Here is a 20,613-nt window from a genome sequence, read left to right as displayed (position 1 = left end):
AAAAAAACACCCATCAGCACACCGGGGAACACATTCACAACTTCCTACTCAGAGCAAAATTGCTTCTGGACCACAACATCATCGCCAAGCCCAGCTATCAACAGCAAGAAGAATATATGATCATACCAAAAGCTTCTGTTTTACAAAGATCTAAAGGCAGTTAGATGTAGAACATCAAAGCACAATAAGATTTTTAATAATATGTAGTAAAAATAATATGGAGGAAATATGGAGAAAACAACCTATGCATTAGCAGCTATCGTTGAAATGTTCACTGGAAATCAACCGTGTCCCAAAGTACATCAACAATGCCACAATGTCTTCTAATCAGTACTAATAAGCTGAGTGATAGTGTGTGTAAGTCAGAATTGTGCGTATAACAACCATCTTGGTGCAGAGCTGTGCAGCACACACACACACACACACACACTGCTCTGGAAAAATAACAGAAGTCACAACACTGGATCAAAATTCTCTCTCAGGGGTTACCAGCCTCTCAGCAGTTCATGTACACATACACACACACCCTTAAGGCCCCCAGCAAGTACCACCCAGGTGATTCCATTCATGCTTATATAGCACATCTAGCTACAGAATACCATTTCAGCTTATGGAACAATTGAATTGTTTATTTATTACATTGATGCTCTTTGTGGAAAGTATAATAATAATAATAATAATAATAATAATAATAATAATAATAATTAAAATAATAATATTATAAAACATGTATCAAAATATGCTTTAGGAAATTCCCAGAAACAGCTTAGAAATGCATGGATATATAACAAAGTCAAAGAAATTTTCAATTAGAACTAATTCGTTTTAAATATTTTTATTGCTATTAAGTTGTAATATTTTCAGGGTAACATTCTTGAGTATGTGTTGTTAATAGCCTGACCTGATTCACTACCGTTGTGTTTCTTCGATGCCATTATTTTACTGTTGCTTTACACACAGGTTTAACCCGCACTGGTTGTGTTAAGGAATTAGCAAGTTTATGACACATAGGAAAAACTGTTAACGACTCCAACTTAATTCTAAATAACAGCTGATACAAATGTGACTGCATTTAGAAGGTTTATTTATGAACGATTTATTCCTCAGCAGGTTGCTTGTTTTAAACCGCAAATTAGCGTGCGAAAACACCTACAATATAATCAAATAGGTATTATCGTTTCACATAACATTAACCTAAAAGCTGTATTATTATTATTATTATTATTATTATTATTATAGCAATACTACTACTACTACTACTACTACTAATAATAATAATAATAATAGTGAACGTTCGGTTGACAGTCTGCCTAATAATAATAATAATAATAATAATAATAATATATTTATTATTGTTGTTGTTATTACAATAATAGTGTGATATGTGTTTGATTAATGTTTGTGTACAAATATACTGATTGATTCTTAACACATTAATGACTCCAAGGTCAATCTAATGCTAATGTTACTCGAGTTACAAACGGGCTTCAGTTTGGGGCTGAAAACAAGCGTAAATCTGCGCGTGAAGCTCCTGCTAGAACTAAAAGCAGACGGGCGTGAATATGAATCTCCGCCGCTATTGTGATTTATGTCGCTAATGATTACAGCGCATGAATCAATCGATGCTTGGATGTGATTAGGCAGAGATCCAACCGAACGGCCACGAGCTTCACGCCCTGAGCCACAGGCGTTCTGTGCGCGCTGACAACTACAACCTAAATGAACGTCATAAAAGTCCAAAAGGTGCCAATTACATCTCTAAGTAGGCCGTCAGTGCAGATCAAATAAACAAATGGGCTGGTGCTAGGTGAGAGAAGAGCGTGTGTGTAGAGGTAAGCTCACACATACACACGGCTCGCTCCGGAACGGCCCTAGAGCAAAGCGCTCTGGGTCCTAAGTACACACAAAGCACACAAAAAGACATATCGGCCGTAAACCATCCATAATTCACAAGAAAAGCCAAACAATTTGTGTAAAAAAGGCTGAATTATTTTCATATCCAAAATAATATTTAATATCCGTAAACCGCCTTGTAATTTCGTAAAAAGTGTAATGGAATGTATAGAGGAAAAACTGTCTAGAAATTAATTCTATATTTTTGCGTCTCCCTCTCTCTCTTACACACATACATATATTGTAGCTTTATCTTTAGATTTCTTTCAAAGTAAGGATATTTTTGTCTCGAAAATGTACAGAAACACACGCGCACAGACAAAAGGCTGCTTTAAATAATCCCCATGGATGCCCATCATGCATAAAGGTGCTCCATGTTTCTGGCCTGCAGGCATCTCCAGAGCTTCAGCTGAAATTCCCATTCTCTCCACTAACTGCTTATACTCAGGTCAGCCTGCTGGGTGTAAGGTCCTGCAATGCCTGCCGCATTGTTATGTTGCTGGCACTGAGAAAAGCTCCTGCTAAGCTCGTGATAAACCTGATGGTTTAAAACCTCTAGCACACAAAAAGCCAAGCTGTGCGAAGAGTGAACACAAGATACAGCACAGTAGACACCTAACAACTCTCTCCCTCCCACACACACTGCTAATTCCGCTGTGCATGTACTAGTAAACAGACGTATAGAACAGTTAACTAATGGTACGTCGTGAAATAGTCTATAATTGTCAGCCCGTGAAAAGCACCAGTAGCTTGTGTAGGTCTGCACACTTTCACTTAAAAAATCCACAGAGCAGGAGGGTCGCTGAACACATTATTTTCGAGATAAACAATATTACTTGGATATTAATACAAAGTTAAAATTTAAACTGTTTTGCCATTAATATCACACACACTTTATGTAATGAAAACCCGTTTAGATAATTTAGCAACTCCATGTACAGTTGGGAAAAGAAACCGACTTCCCAAAAACATTAACGGCTCTCTGAGGGCTCAGTGGGCCTCTGTAGCCTACCGACCATCACTGACCATGTCGATGACAGGCGGTTAAATACTCTGACTGAAAGCGCTCAAATATTTTGAGTGAAAGCATAGGACAGTGACACAATGCACGTGTGATACTGCGCTACATATATATACATAGAACGAGGGCAGGGGAAAGTTTAAGAATTTGCTTGGTGCAGCTCTTGCCGGCATATTAAAACACTGAGAATAAGAGCAAAAACGATGCTAAAATCGAGGTCACTTCGAATGAGATCACTACAGAGTGCACTGAATCGCAATCAGTCAGTTCACTGTAAATCGAAAGCAAACACATTCACCTGTGGACTGAGACCCCATGTAGCACTCAGGGGAAGTGTTTAAAGACTGTGAAGAATCCGTGATCTTACTGTTGGTAGTCGTGTTTACAGTAGAGTTTTCTCTCGCGCAGATAGCAGCTGGTAGTGAGCGGCTGCTGGCACACAGCGCATTGAAGACACTCCTCGTGCCACGAGGCCTCGTTCACGCGCATGAGGAAGCGGTCAGATATGGGCCGTTGGCAGCCTTCACACACCGCCTGGTGATGATGATGATGGCACTCTGGCCCTGGATGCCAAACAAACACGCACACACACACAGTCAGATTTAAGAGGTAACGCCTGCATTAATCATTCTTATCATACATTCATAATTATATTTATTATCTACTACAAAAATTCATTTAAAAGCAACAGATTATTGCATTAAATAAGTTAGACTAAACAATATATATATATATATATATATATATATATATATATATATATATATATATATATATATATATATACACCAGTGATATATAAGAAATTAAAATGAATAATAAATAAAAACAGGTGTGTGGTCTGCAATTAGAGAATACACCCCACAGTTAACAAACAGTTAACAACAAACAAACAGATAAAAACAAAATAAATCTAGCTTAAACAGACACCATTCCAGTGTGCATAATACTACATGCAAATAATTGTAAAGGCAGATCAAATAAAATGGATAAAATGGCACAAAAACTAATACTTTCAAGTGTGTACTCAAACAAAGCAAGTGTGTTAATGCATGAGATCTCATTTATGCGCAACCATTTGACAGGGTTCATAATTCATTTAATCCAGTGCATAAACGATGGCTAAAGTTTGGGTAAAGTTCTCCAGAGTGAACTACTTGAATATTAGTTTAATTATATTAATTACCTAAGAGGTTATGGGTAGCTGCTAACATAACTCACTGTAACTGCCATCAGTTTTGTCAGTTAAACTGACCTGCACATATTCCATGAATATGGCGGTAAAACGCGTGGTTTGTGATAAAGGAGAAATGTCAGAATGTACAGCACTATTTGGAGTTTGTAATCCCATTGAACTCGTCGTGTCCGTGCCTTAGCTCAGAGCACGTAGTGCATATGCACTTATGCATCAGAGCTAACTATCTAGAACCTCCATGTAACCACAAGCAGCCCTCAGAGGCTCCTTACCCAGCATGACTCCAAGAGCTGCCTGGCCTGTCCGCAGCGGATGGTCTTCGATTTTGATTCCGTCCAGCATGTCTGAACGCCGCGAGCCTTTCCCCACGCAGAGGCACCGCTGCAGGGACTCAGGACCTGTTGCAATATCCATAACAATATTTTTTTCGTAAGCCATGCTCTCGCTTCAGATGCCAATACTAAAGCCCATAAACATCAGCTGACAGCACACAATCTCAATCGCTAGCGTGAATGGAACTAAAACGCCTTACAAACGTCTCACTGCGGCTGTCAACCGCTGTGCTGGAGGGTTTGTTTGTTCCATCAAGACCCGACGGGTTTTGGCGCAGATGCTCGATGAGAGAAAGAGAGAGAGCTGCAAAAGTTGATAAATCACCTGCTAATGAGGAGTAAGCGAGGCTGGACTGAGCTTGTTTTCCTTTTTGCACAGCACAAAAGTTTGTATCCGGGCCGCGCAGTCCTGAAATGCAGAGGAGGATCCTCCCTCTGAACGCAGAAACTCGAGTGGCCTCGACGCACCAAAACAGGAAGAAACGAGTAAAATCCAAAACAGTATGACTGAGATGTCACTGCGTTAAGTGTTTAAATGAGTGTGCCATTGAGATCCGCGGCGTTCACGAAAGCCCTAAGCCTGAGAGGAGCTGAGGGAACCCCCCTCCTCCTCCTCCTGTTTCTGCCCGCCTTCACTGCTCCCCCTTTACTCCTGCGCGCGGACGCTGCTATTGGTGCAGAGTTGCTGTCCTCAACGCTGAGAGCGCGAGCCTCTGTCCATATGAGGAGAGAGGAGAAACGAGGAGGTGAAAACAGCAAAAGGCAGAGGAAAATGGAGCTGACCGAGGGGTTCCGTGACAGAAAGAAAGCAGAGAGAGAGAGAGAGAGAGAGAGAGAGAGAAAGAAATCAACGCAGTAAGAGTATTACGGATGGGACACAAAACAACAACAAAAACAATAAGTAAATATGTGAATAACAAAATAAAGAAAGAACGAACTAACGCAATACATAATAGGTTTTCGAATAAATAAATAAACATATAAATAAGAGCCGAAACGAAAGGAATGCAGAAAACAGGTAGAAAAAAAGAAATTGCGAGCAGAAGATGAGACAGTAAAACTGTACGTTCTGTTAAAATATCTAAAACACGCATTTTATTACATAGATAGTGTAGAAGACTAACATATAGAATTAATATATAGTAGTCTTAATTTATTGTATCAAGAAGTATATGAAACATTTGCTAAAATGAATATAAACACAACATTACAGAGCTATTTTGTTCTCGCTAATTTATAATAACTACATTTGCCGGGAAAGGAAACGCCCGGCTTTCACAATAAATACATATTAAGTACAATTCGTAAATGTTTGAAGCAATAATAATATTCATTTAATCCATATTAATAAAGACAAATGTATTTTTTATTATTATTATTATTATTATTATTATTATTATTATTATTATCATCATTTATTATTATTATTATTATTATTATTATTACTACTACTACTACTACTACTACTACTACTAATAATAATAATAATAACAACAAACTGAAGACATCGAGGCCTGGAAGCAAATTAGACCGTACTATTTGTGCCGGGTTTCAGTGGTGAAGTCTGGCTGCTGTGTGTGCTGAAGAGCTGCTAGCTTTGATATGAGTCAGTGGAGCATCGTGGCAGCGTTGTTTTCGGTCTTTCAGCCTTTGTGTCCATCATGAAGACTCGAACCTTCTGACCCGCGATGTCCGATGCACCTGGAGATCAGGGTCGATAAGAAGTGCAGGGCAGAAAGAACTGGAGGGGGGTGCTACAATCCCACCATCATCACAGTTTAAAAAAACAGCAGATAAAAAAAAATGTAACGAGATTAACGAAACAATTAGGCTGAGTTTATTCAGTGTGTATTTATAACAGAAATAGGACTAGGAGTGAAGGAAAATTTCAACAAACTAATCTCGACGATTCGGTGAAATTCTTTAACACAAACTGGTGGATCCGTAGTTCTTTGGTTGGATGGAATTCATTATTTATTTAGAAATGAAGCCGCTGTTTATTCGTTGTTGTCATATAAACCCAATGTGCATACTCTCGTCATTTAAAGATGGAAATTTGATGGTTAGTCATTTGACGACAAGAAAAAGCTCGTATTTAAATCTAAATACATTAACTATACCCTAAAAAGCGATGGTCATTCGGTGGAGCGTCTTTTTTTGCTTTTTTCCTGTATGGACTGTGCTAATGATGAGGACTCATATGGTGGACCGTTTGACTTCAGAGCTAAAAACGTTACACTTTAGAGCTCTTTTTCAGTTTGGCTGTCGCTGAGATTCACTGCCTAAAGTGCTTTTCCTGGTGGGGTTGTGTGTGTGGGGTTTCGCCCAAACTGCCTCCCTAATTATTTTAAATAACGAGGAACTGTCGAGAGCTTTTTTTGTCTGCAATCACACGCTGTCCACCCAAATGCCCATCTTGTTCTACATACCACACAAACAGCAAAACCGATAGGAGCTTTGCATGTGTTAGCCAACATCACCTTGACCTTGCGTCAGTATGTTTGGCCTACAACGAGTATTCACACGCCCACACACACACCACTACACTTCATAGAGCGGCTCTTTTAAGCCTCCATCTGTCCTGGAGATGCTGAACGTTGTAAGCTCCATCTCCCTGCGCCTCATTCTGCACTGTGTCTGGGAATCGGCACCTTAAGCTCTTTTCCAGTCTTTATACAATTACCCATGGATAACTGCTACCTTCATTAGGACGCACTACCCTACTTTTATTCAAGAAAGGTGAAAAAAGTCCGCAGGCCACCACAGTTCAGCCATTAAGAGGTTTCTTCTCTATCTTAAGTTCAGCTGATAATGTTATAGTCTCGCTAAAGCCAGCTTCTCCAGCTCAGAGCGAGCTCGGCTGAAGTATAAAATGAAGTGGAGAAAAAAAGCAGATGGGGGGAGACTAAAGCCCTCTGCTAAAATTAATTGGACGGTATTATTTATCGCCAGGTGTTTAAATCCAGTGGCTAAAACGTCCAAGAAAGCAAATAAATTCAGAATCGTACCAAACCCGACCTGTCATCACGCGGAGTCCGAGCGCGGTCAGACCACTGTGTGCAGTATTTGCATAGCTTACAACAGTTAAACACGCTTCTGTCGTTTATTGCATTAATGTGTATTATTTGGAAAGAAAGCACTGTAGAAAAATAAAGGCGGGCAGTCGTTATTGTTATTATTATCATTATTGTATTTATATAACGGGTCTAATCATTTATTACACCTTTCCGATAAAGTGTACATATAATGTACATTATATAATGCCTTTTACTTCAATAATCATAAATTGCGCCTGAAAGTTACGGATGAAGGCGAGGCGAAAACAATTAATAGTCAATAATTATATGTTTTTATACTCACAAAATAAACACACTATATATATATATATATATATATATATATATATATATATATATATACATACAACAACAATAATAATAATAATAATAATAAGAAGAAGAAGAAGAAGAACAGCAACAATACGCAAATATTACATCCCAAAATCCTAAGAAATCTAATCCATCAGTCAGTATTATTCTTGGCCCAGACCATAAACAATTAGAACAAAAAATGTTATAGAAAAACAGACATGGCAGATGTGTTTGAATACAGAGTTGTTTTACCTTGCTGTCATGAATTCGCTGCTTCTCTTCTGTAGTGCCTGTGAAGAACGCCCCTGCGCTCCACTTTCTACCGAACACACTATGTTTGGACAACACGTCCTCTAGCGGTCAAATGTTTCACTGCAATCTAGTCGGAAAGAGCGTTGCCAGTGTTTCACCACAAAGTGACTAACGGAGCAATATGCGCGCGCAATGGACACAATTACTGACTACAGCCATAGGATAATGTTCATTCAGAGTTAATGAGACGATCACAGCTCAAATAATAATCAAACCACAGCCCACCTGGCCTCTGTGCCCATGACCCCCTTTAGACTTCCAAACAATTAAACAGAAAGGTCGAGTTGGTGTTTTCCGATTCTGAAATAACCAGCTAAGTGAAATAAGAAAAAAAAAATCGTCAGAGCCCGAGGCAAATGAGCAGCGTTTGTGTGTGTGCGTGTAGAGGGACTTTGGTCTGGGTTTTGGAACCGACAGTCACTGCTTTACGAAGTGTTTCATAAAGGCAGACCTCACTGGATAAGCATAAAAACAATCAAAGCGAACGCCTCGCGATGTTTAGAGGGTCCCCAAAAACCCTCTCAGGTTTCGTCATTTGTGACACTTTGGGGCCCAGCGCTCTTTTGTACCTGACCGTGGAAACAGGGCTATGTCTGATGGAGTCTGATAATGCAGACGGGAGCGCTCAGGCTTTATACAAACTGGACCGCGCAATACAAATCAAAGAAACACATTCTGAAAGAAGAAACGTTCAGTGAGAATACATTTCTCCTCATTATGTTTGCCCTCCCCCATCGCATAACAGGTCAACAAGCCGCAGGTGTGTGACACGTGCAACACCGACGTGATGTGAGTGAGTCAGAGAGAGAAAAAGAGAGAAAGAGAGAGAGAGAGAGAGAGAGAGAGAGAGAGAGTTAATTTAACATCAGAACAGGCCCTAAATGTGCATCTTTGCTACACTTTCTGGTAGTTTCAGTGTTTTAGTTAAAGAATCCGGATTACAGGGAATAAGGTAAGAAGCGTGTGGACAATTACAGTACTTTAAGAAGCTAGTACACTAGTAATATATATATATATATATATATATATATATATATATATATATATATATATATATATAATCTTAAGAAATTAAGATAAAAAATAAATATTCGGATAAGTATATAAATTAATAAAGAAATCGATCAATAAACAGTAATGAAACAAATTACCTGGAGCATATTTAAAACATATTCAAGATAAACTTTCTCCTCGTGTATATGTGGTGTTTAAATCAATACATAAAGCGCAAAGTTTATATTCATCTTTATAGATTAACCTAAGCGTGCGCATGGTGTGCATTTTATAACGGCGTGTCGGTAATGCATTTTAAAGACAGATCAGGCGATGAAGTTCGTGATTTTACTCATGAGTAGTGAACGTTTCTGAATGGTGATATATTTGTGATCGAGATGTAAAGTGGTTAATGCGAGAGGATGTGAAGCACAAATACTGCATTGGAAACGGAAAATACACACACAGAGGTATACATTATTATTATTATTATTATTATTATTATTATTATTAGGCAGATTGTAACTTGGCTCTATAAAGTCTACTGTATAAAGCGGGTTGATAGACCAATTGAATCCGAGAAGCTGAACAGCAGTGAGCGCACTCATACACACACACACACACACACACACACACACACACACACACACACACACACACACTCTAACGATGCACTCTTAACTTTGGACCCAAAAAGAGAGCAAGACATAAACGTGGTGAGTTATTACAGTTACAGGCTACATGTTTCTGCTAATTACAGTGATTATTAGCAGTATATACGAATCGCGTTCAGTTAGGCAGCATTTATGCAAAAGAATAGCATGTATTCTTATTCTCAGTACAACTAAATATATTGTCGCTGTCACGCAAAAACCTTGAATCCTCAAATGGCAACTTTACAGGGAAAGAAAAAAAAAACATCCACCTTTCGAAGAAAGTGCATGTAAAATAATTTTAAGTCACTTTGGATCATTTGCATGATAAATTGATCGTTTGAAATGATCAATTCACATTATATAAAAAAGTGAAACGACTTGGAAATTAAAGTTTTTGTGTGACAGACAACGGAATTCTAAAATACACGTTTATTTATAAAAGTATATAGTTTTATATAAACTAGGTGAGGTTTAGTTTATAGTACTAACTGTCATTAAACCTCAGCGAACAAGGTATTGTTTATTTAACGTTTTTGTAAAGAAAGTGTGAAACGACAAAAAAGTTGAAACGACAGAGCATCCTTAATATTCAACCTTCTAAACACTGGCCTCTTATCTGTGTATAAAAGAGCTCAAAGATGTATTCATTCAGAAGTTTGACTGAAAATAAGCCAAAACAACTGAGAATCATGTTGTTTATTTGTTGAGTACCTGTGTATGTATGCGTGCTTCTCATACGGGAATAATGAACATTATCATAAAGATCGGACTGTTTCTAAATCGTATAGCCTAAAACACACCTACGTCTTTACGTTACGTGTGTAACAGACAGGTTAAACAAATCCTGTAGAAGAAAATAAAGCCGCACTAATGGCAGTGGCTCACAGTGACATACAGTAAACTGCACTTTGATGTCCGAATCCGCTTTGATCTTTTAATGAGTGTTTCTGAACCTCTGCTCTCTTCCAGTGATTTCTTTCAAACAGCATAAAGAGGCCTTGTAGTCTATCTATCTCTCTCTCCCTCTCTCTTTTTCTCGCCAAACAGGACTTGGCACTGAACGCAACACTGATCAGCACGAAGGACGCTTCTTTCTTCTTGTTTGTTTTTGTAACGTCAATAATTCGTTCTAATTATTATCAGCTGGAAGAGTATTTTGTTTTTATAATTCACTTAAATTTTTCTCCTTACTTTGCCAGTTACACATATCAACCGCATTTTGTTTTCTTTTATAAATGTTTTTGTAGATGCAATTTGCCCACATTTTACTCAGTAATACAAACTCTTGTTCATGCTGCACTCTTGAGTAATGATTGTTATAATTTAAGATGAACTCAATTTGGTAATAGTAGAAGAGACAGTAGAGCTAAACAGAGACATTAACCATCAGTTGCATGTATATGTCGCCCCCATGTGGTAAATTTAATGTTTTCACACAGACACGACCTTATAGTTCCATGCCACTTCAACTCTTTAGCTCTACTGTTTTTTATTCGAAATGTTAGCAGTAGTGTTAGATTAAACTAAGATTTATTCTAACACTTTAAATTAACACTTAGATTAAACTAAGTGTTAGTGAAGTGTTATTTACAGATACAATTAACTCAAACTTAGGGTTGAAACCTTTTTTTCATGTATTCCATTGCATTCATAGCCAAATCATACTCAGAGTTAACATAAACTAAAAACTGTAGTTTATTTTTATGCCTAAATGCTTATATGCTTAAACATGGGCCAATACTAGAGTGTGTACAGTAGAATACATGCTGCTCATCACTGCAGACATTTATTTGATAAACTCTGTTACTGTAACTGCTGTGTCCCAGTCAGCTGCCACAATGGTACTTACTTATTAGACAATGCTGGACTTGCTGCCCTTTATCTTACACAGATGTAGTTACCTGTAGTTACACAGATGTAGTTGGGAATTTCCCCACTGCGGGACTAATAAAGGACTATCTCTTATCTTACCTGTGCTAAAAGTAGCTATTTTTAAAGTTAAGATTTATCCTGATAATTAAAATTTATGATACTATTCTGGTTTATTATGTCTTCCTAAGGTAATTACTGTATATGTTTTTAAATACAAAATATTAAAATAAATTAATTTAATTAATTAATTAATTTAATTTAATTAAATGAATTACTCAAAGTTTTTTTAAATGAGTTAAAAATATGACATGAACATAATTTGTAATACACCGATGTAATCTATTTTATTTATTTGGATATGTAATGCCATTTTTAGTGATATATGTTGCAGGAAATATTGGTATTTTATCTATTATATTTACTTAAACCTTTTCAAAAACATATATGCAAACAAAAACACTGCCCATTTTTGTCCCTTATAGTTGTTGAAATGGACCCAGTTACCTGATCTTCAGTGAAAAAGTACTTACACATAGCATTAAAACAAATTGTGACCAGAGTCTTAAGAAGCACACAAATTAAAGCCATACAAAATTCAGTTTTGCAAATTAATGTAATTTCCCTGCTAAAACAAGTGAGTCAACAGATGTATTTTAGTTTTAGAGACCAAGAAAATACAAAGTAAGCCAGGGCATTCAGGTTAAGTTAGTTACTAAATTGTTAAGGAACATCACATCGCTTGTCATCACAATGACAAATTTGTTCTCATTGTAATATGAATATAACATTTCTTATAATTGTTTTAGAAATATATGTTAATTAGTTTTAAACATTTTCATTACATTATAATTTACCTTCTAAAATCTAGTTTTTGTAGGTTTGTTGGATTAGTTTTTCAAGATACAAATTCAAATAATTTGAAAAAAGAAGCTGTGGTGTAACTTTGAGAATGAAGCCCTTGTTAATATTGATTGTGTTTGTTAAGATCATTTTGTGCAAAACCAATGCAGAAATTCCAGACAGTTTTAGATGTTATATAAATGCTTAAAAGTGCAGTTTTGCTTGTTTTTATTAACTTCAATTCAGCATTCTCTTTTCAAAAGTTAAAATCTAGAACAAAAGTGTTTTATAAAACAAATGTTCCTAAGCAAACTTTACAGTGAAACTATGTTGGGATCTGTTGCATCTGTATTTGCTTTAAAGTATGGTAACTGGCATACAGAAAAACAGATCTTCTTCAACTTTTTTATAAAGCAATTGTAAATACTACCCAAGCAAAGAGAAAAAATCCTAACATCAAATCTCAGGTGCTACATCTCTCTATGGAACTGGATTTATGCATTAAGACAAATACAATTGAACTAAAGTAGTAAAACAAACGCCTGTACAGTTCATGTATTTTACTAAACACATTGAGTAAACACACTGTAGAGGATGAAAGTAAGACAACTCTTGCTGTTAATAATATGTAGATCCTTTTCAACATTCTTTAGTTGATTTACTTGTGTATTTTGGGTAGCACTGTTCTGTTGCATCATCCAATGTCTCTTCAGCCTAAGGTTATGAATGGACTTACGTTCTCCTGTAACAACATTGTGCCCTCATTGATTGCAAGGCATCCAGACCACAATGCAACCATGCAGCCCCAAACCATGAGCACCCCCCCCCCCCCCCCCCCCAACCATGCTTCATGCTTCAAGTTCCAATTTTGTCCCCTTTGTCTATAAAATATCTTCCAAAAACATTCAACATCCAAGTGGTCTTAGGCAGACTCGAGACATGCTCTTTTTTTATTAAACAATGTTTTTTGCAGTTTTTAGTCTTCTGTAGCTTTTAGCAGTTTCATGTATCTTTATAACACACTCAAATAGACACCTGTGAAACCCACACTTCCCAACATAACCTGTGCAACTATTTGTATGTTATTAGTTTAGTTAGATAAATATCAGACTATATTTCATTAGTGATTAATCCAGGAAATTCAATAAACAAGACTGTTAGTAAAGTCAAGATGTTGGATTATCACCACTCTACCTCATCCCCAACTCCCCAACTCACTCCCAAAAGTATTGGATGGAGCACCATCATGCAAGAAAACACAATTCCAATGCTCCACTGCTCAATGCAAAGGGTTTTTATACCCCTCTAGCACATGCCTAGCATTAGGCAGGGTGCCAAAAGGTCCATGTTAACTTGCTTCAGAAAGTTCTATTCTATTGGCAGTACTTCTCTACAGGGACTAGAAAAGCATCTTGCGTCTACCTTATCCTGCTTTGTGTGGATAATTTATTTAAATTTTTAAAATGCTAAGCTACTGCAGGAGCCTATGGATGATGGTTGCGCACCCACAATTATAGGAGTCATAGATATTATAATTATTATTACTATTATAGTTAAAGTACATAATTTTTTACATTTATTATGTGTCAGAATTTACATCATTTGGCCTTTCCATAATTATGTGAACAAGTCATATCCTTAACAAGCCAATGAAGCTAATTATATATACATATATATATATATATATATATATATATATATATATATATATATACATACATACATACATATATACTACATACACAAACCCACACGCATGAACACACATCGATGGCAAGTATTCCCAAACAAAGAGTGAGATTTATAAATGCTATTCAGCATATGGGTGTCTTGTTCATGCGATTCGTCTTCATACTGATTTATTCATCCCTTGGCAGAGGCCAAGCAGGGGTTCCGAGTTTGATTTTAGGATATGTGCCATTTACAACACACATCCCCATTGCTCTTTTTGTGGGACACATAAATTCAGCCAGAGGTCTTCAAATTACATGTGTGCACCGAGCCTGGTGGTTTGAAATGCTGCGAAATGTTCTAAGTAGATTTAGAGACTCTGAGTCGTGTCAAAAGAAAATGGGATTTGAAAACTCATGACTGGTGTGTAATTATGATAAACTCATGTACTGTGGTGAAGATTACACAGTATTCTGCATCTCTGGAGGGATGCGCTTATATAGATATCAGCAGAAACCACATGATGGGATAAACACGCACTGGTGTTTAGTTATGCTTCAGTCTGTGATGTGCAGTCCATTGATACAAGTAAATATTACATCCCTATGTTACTAATGGTTACTGGTGGTCATTTTTATTTGTAATGACCTTTAGTGCTCAAGCAAGCAAATAGATACGCACAGATTTCAATTGCTTGCAAAGCAGACTAAAACTGAAAACCAAGAAGCAATGATCATGTCTTGCAACAAGTAAGAAGTGCACTGCAGAAGTGTACATTTTGGCACTATAAATAAAAGGCGTAACACACTTTGCAGTTGTGTCAGCCTGCTCTGTGTCCAAACAGCCATCCGTCCAGATGCTGTTCAGCTGGCTGGATCTGGGTGAGTAGATCTATGGAGCATCTGCTAAAAGCTAGCATTTTCAATCTGTCTTGAACATTAGGCAAAGTGCTACAGATCCACATCAGCAAACTCACTCCTCTCAACATCTGCTGACCTGAGCTTCTAAGTCAATGTCATTAATGAACAAAAACAAACAAACAAACAAACAAAAGCTGCCATGTTCTGTGACCAAGTAAATAAACCACATTATAGAGACAGTAGTCTAGAAATCATTACATATATATTGTCACTTTTCAACAAAAACTGCTGTTTTTACATTTTTGGCATTATATACAATTTACAGTTTTTTTAAAATGGTGTCAAATTTTTAATGATGAATGGGCAACTATAATCAACTATAATCTTTTTACATTGACTTCCACAGTTAGGAAAGGTTTTCCCACATCAAAAAGTTCTGGAGATGCGATGGTAAGTTTTTGATTGACAGTATAGACAAGTACTGGCAAGTACACCTGCTCATTCATTATTTATTCTAAAATCATGTATTAACAAAATAGTTTATCCTGCATTTGTTGGAGTCACTGTCTCTAATGTCCAAGGAAGGAGAGGTCAGGAATTTGGATTATCACCACCCCACCTCAACCTCAACTCATCCCAAAATACTGGCATTAGGCATGGTGCCAATAGGTCCATGTTCATCTGCTCCAGAAAATTCTATTTAATTGGCAGTACTCATCTACAGGGACTAGACAGGCTGTGTGTGTACATTTGCACATCTGCATCAGCAGTGGGAGCTGGATTCTAGGGGAGGGCAATATGACTATATTTTATTAAAATTGTGATTAATTTTGTTATTGAGTTAGAAGCAAGCATGTTGTAGACATCAAGAACATTGACCAATGGCACGTTTCATTACAGAGAGTGTAATTAGTCCTGTTTAATTAGATAAAGTGCCACAGATTGTTAAAATAAATCACTGTACTTATGTATGTACTTACACAGTATGGGAGAGTTTATGAAAAAATGTTTTTAAGAATGTGTTGCATGAGAGACAGAGAGTGAGAGAGAATACTAAATTGCACATGCAATTTAAAATAAATCTTTTGCTGTAAATTTTTTTTTAAAAATGTTTTTGAAATACCAAACAAGGCTTTTAATTCAGTTTTGTTCTGTAGAACATCTGAATTCTTTGCATATTTATGCTTATTAAATAGCACTGCCACATTCATGTTCAAATATTTATATGAACATGAATGTGGCAGTGCTATTCAATATGCAGATGCTGTTCTAGGTTTTGATGTGATTACATTTAAAATGGTCTATGTATTCTCACCATGTAACTATAAAGAATATCAAAAGGAAAAGCTAAGGGCAAGTTTTCTTTCACAATGTAGACACAACTAGAAGGACAAAACAAAACTCTGACAACAGAGCCATATATCAATGAACAGGAAGCCTAGCAATTCTAATGACGTTATTAGAGCACCCCACCTGGAGGTCAGCAAAAGGGCTTTGACCCACTGGTGTACTCAAGCATGGCATTTCTCTCACTTATTGTTCTAAGTTTTTTGCCTCCAAAACCAACACGGGTTAGAATAGAGGCGGATAATGAGGGACTGTGCTTTAAACTTTGTCCTTATACTTCTAGTGAACACATAAAAAAGACTTAGTCAAGGTCTGCCAAAATATGATTCATTAGAAATGATGACCTTGGGACTTTCTAAACCAATTTTATAACTTTAAGTCAAATTCAGATTAAAAATACGGAATGAATATAATAATAATCTAATATAAAAACAAATTCCACTGCAGCAATCTTTTATTTCAGACTCCAGAGTTATTCAGCCCTCCACTCACTGTGGGTTTATTCAGGAAAAGAAGGGGAAAAAGCAACTCTCGGGGGAAGCATTAGGAATAACAAGAAAACAAGCTCCTTCTACAAAATTCTTCTCTGTACCTGTCAGTGTTTTCCCTTCGGACCACTTTCAGCATCATAAACATCTTAACAGGGTCCAGCTCCCTCGGGAGCTTCTGAGCATTTCCTATGGGCGACTGGGGCTCAGGAGCTGTGCTCTTATTGCAACCAGGTGGCCATGTTAAAAAGCACTGGCCAACCATAAATGTCCCATAAACTGCAAGTGGCACCTCCAGAGGTGGACAGGGTCACTGCACCTGTCTGTGGCCTAATCTTCAATGTTTCCCTCTCCCACGTCCCTCCCTCCCTCTTTCTAAGACGCTTGTTTAAACAGAAAGACGCAGAAATATTTGCAATTTAACTCATCAATTTAGTAGAGACATTTTAAAAATGTGTCTTAATATCTAAGTAAATTAACTGATACACAAAATTATAATTTGTTTTAGTTTATGTTCTGTATGGGTACTTATCTGCGTGGCATGTGTGCACGGATGGCGGGGCGAGGGGGTAGCAGGGCAGCATCCCCTACGGATTTAATTGGTACACAGGTTGTGTAAATGTCTGGACATGGGGCCACACTGCTTTGATCTAACTTGAAAGGAGCTAATTGATCTCTTTGTTCCATTCACTTCTAGCTGTCCAGCTTTAAAAAAGCAGTAATAAGCACAAAAAGTTACATTTGAGAAAAAAAAACATATTGAAGAAATGATGAAATATCTGAGTAGGAGTAAAAAGTGAGTGAAGCTAGAGAGAGTGTTGCTTATCCCTTGAGAGGGATAGAGAAAGAGTGAGAGAGGGAGAGAGGGAGAGAGAAAGAAAGAGAGAGAGAGAGAGAAAGTAGACACAGGACAGCGAGCAAAAGAAGAAAGAGAGATCACCTCACGCCTGGTCCCATTGCTCCTCAATTACTCTAATGTGCATCATATGGCTGAGGCATTCTGATGGAGAGGGAAGGAGAGAGAGAAAGAAAGAGAGAGCAAGGCCCCGTGGAGTGAAAGGACTTGCTTGGCCCTTTGATATGGCTCAGTCCTCTTTCTGCCAGATCCAGACGTGATGGTTTTCATCTCCATCTCCCCCCAGAGTCCAGTTTGAGCTTGTTAAGGAAGAAGACCATGCGTTTACTCTCTCCCCGACAAAGCTAAAATGGTGCACCGCCCTCCAGCAAGTGACCAACACAAAAGAGTGAAATAAAATGTGTAAAGACCTGTAGTTATGGCACACATCTTCTAAACACGTGGTTGTAGCATTCATTTTCATTTGTCTAAAGATTTCCCACACATTCCAATGTTATGCATGTTGACGTTACATTTGAAATATTTAGCACTTCTCATTTAGCACTGCTCATTAAAACTAGTGGCAACTGAGGCTACAATGTGGTTTCTACAGCTTCAGTAGTGCATTTGTTCATAATTTGAATTTAAAGAAAATCTAATATGTGTACAGTCCTGTTTTGCAGACGTCAGAAGTGGAGACTCGAAACTGAGCATGGAATGTAAATCGAATGCGAATATGTGCATTGTGTAATGAAACTATATTGTTATTCGATTTATAAAATTTTTTTTTTTAATATGATTTTTCTGCCAGATATTTACAGACTAACCAGCAGTTTTTGAGATGACATTATTCCAACTCCAGACTGTTCGATTTGATTGTGTGACTCAGGTGTGCATACTGCTTTTTGATCTGATGTATGGTTTTTGCACTGCAAGGGATTTTTAGCAACCACCTATGAAACCATAACAACCACAGCAATTTCAATTCTCTTGATAAGAATCCCATAAGAATGAATAGGCTGCAAAATTTTAAACAACCATCTTATGTCACAATTTTACAAATATCCTGCAAACCACATGGGTAACACCTAATCAACCACATGGGTTGCTTAGTAGTTGCTAGGTTGTTGCTAGGTGGTTTCTAGGTATGCTAGATACTTGAGCCTGATGCTAGAGTCTGATTCAGGCTTGTATACAGTTTTTCGACTGAACACAAGGTTTCTGTGTAGCTTTTAATGGGGTGCGAAAGTTTGTTACAATGATACAAATACAGTTTCACTTAGCCAACCATATAAGGCACCACAACAACCACTTAGCAACATGCCAGCTACATGAGACATCACAGCAACCACCTTATGTTGTAGTGATACAAATACACATGGGGTACCAAAGCAACCACTTAGCAACTTTTTATTATGCAGTTACATTTAAATGGCTAGAAATGGCATTTATTAGTATAGCAATGTAAATCACATACTTGTAAATCACAAACAACAATGTAGACATGTAGACCAAAAAACAAAACAAAAAAACCCCCAAAAGACTGAGGTGCTCATCATTACAGTTTTGCTTAGTACTCTTTTCTATACTGTCTGCACGTTTGAGTTTGAACAGAGGGTCTAAAAGGGAGGAACACACTTGTACTGCAATGGATGGCTCCCAGTGCTCTTCTCTGCATTGGAAGCAGATGAGTGCCCTGTCGATTGCAGGAGAGCCTGTCTTTCTCTCACACACAGTTAAGCCGTGACGGTTGGGGGGAGATAGGTTGGGGGGGTAGAAGAATACAGAGAAGAATACAGAGAATACAGAGAGATCCGGAAACTACCATCCCTGACAGAACCTTGAGCTTATTCCAAGTTAAAATGGTTATTGATTATTACTACACAGTATCCAAGCTGTTTGTAGGCATGTATGTTAAATAGTATATAGTGTTTAAGCACTAGGTATGGAAGTTGAGCTTTAATGGCTGCTGTGGGTGCCAGGCAACCACATAGGCTATTCCCTATAACATAGTAATATTGTATGTATAATCTACAAATATAATTGTAATATAAAGATACAAAATGTTTTCAAGAAGAAGATTTTGGGTCCATCAAGAACCATTTGTGCAGTGTGAGGAACCTTTAAATTGGTTAAGAACTTTTACATTGACTTCTTTAAACTTTTAAAGGTTCTTTACACATCTAAAATGTTTGTTTATGGAACCAAAAATGGTCCTTCTATGGCATTACTCAAATAACCCTTTGTTGCACCTTTATTTTTAAGAGTGTTGTTGTCACTCATGTGCTGGCAAGGCAAATGCTGTTTGTGAACCTCTGGTTTGGGCAAATATTTGACACAATCCACGCTCTTTTAATTTGCAGACATTTTTGATGTATACCAAAAATATGAGATGTCTAATTAAAAGTTGGGTGGGAAACAGTTTCATTTAAAGTGGCTCCACAAAAACAGATTAACTGCTACATTTAGACATGCATCTATCCAGATGCACGCAAGCTACTGACAGGCATTTTAAACCAAAGAGAACTTGGATTGGTCCTTCTTGTCATTTTCTGTATTTTCATTTTACGATGCGGTTTTAGAATATCGTCATTATTTTCTACATCAGAAAGCTGTCGCAGGGACCAAAGTAAAACCATGTGAGGAGAGTCTGAAGAAATAGTGTTGCATGGCATGGCTGTGAGAAGCTCCTGTGGTACTTTAAAGGACTGTGATCCAGGTTCTATCTGAGCCCAGGGTCCTTTTCAAAGTTTACTACTTCTGCAACAATTATACGATCAATTGGACAGGTGAATAAGGTATGCAAATTTTGAAGATAAAAAAGAAAATGTATATAGATAAAAGGCTATCTACACATAAACTATATGGAAACTATATGCAACAACCCATGGCTGCATAGTCTAATTTCTACAGTAGAAATATAGTAG

General features: G+C 37.3%; 1 protein-coding gene across 4 annotated transcripts in view; it reads right to left on the bottom strand.

The window, feature by feature from the left end:
• lmx1bb (LIM homeobox transcription factor 1, beta b) overlaps positions 1 to 8,103 on the bottom strand; it is a 57,302-nt gene extending 49,199 nt beyond the window's left edge. The window contains exons 1-4 of one of the 4 annotated variants that reach the window (XM_072682078.1): positions 8,065 to 8,103; positions 5,978 to 6,142; positions 4,382 to 4,507; positions 3,282 to 3,477 (exon numbers count right to left, since the gene is read on the bottom strand). In XM_072682078.1, the coding sequence (XP_072538179.1) occupies positions 3,282 to 3,477; positions 4,382 to 4,451 (266 nt within the window). In that variant the 5' untranslated portion in view covers positions 4,452 to 4,507; positions 5,978 to 6,142; positions 8,065 to 8,103. Of the gene's footprint in view, positions 1 to 3,281; positions 3,478 to 4,381; positions 5,426 to 5,977; positions 6,286 to 8,064 lie in introns of those variants that run through there. The other 3 variants (XM_072682076.1, XM_072682079.1, XM_072682077.1) reach the window with 3 other exon arrangements.
• Positions 8,104 to 20,613: the final 12,510 nt, after the last annotated feature.

This window comes from Salminus brasiliensis, chromosome 6, assembly GCF_030463535.1.
Source record: "Salminus brasiliensis chromosome 6, fSalBra1.hap2, whole genome shotgun sequence".
Taxonomy (NCBI): Eukaryota; Metazoa; Chordata; class Actinopteri; order Characiformes; family Bryconidae; genus Salminus; species Salminus brasiliensis.
Note: the sequence above shows the minus strand (reverse complement) of the source record. Positions and strands in the feature narration are given on the sequence as shown.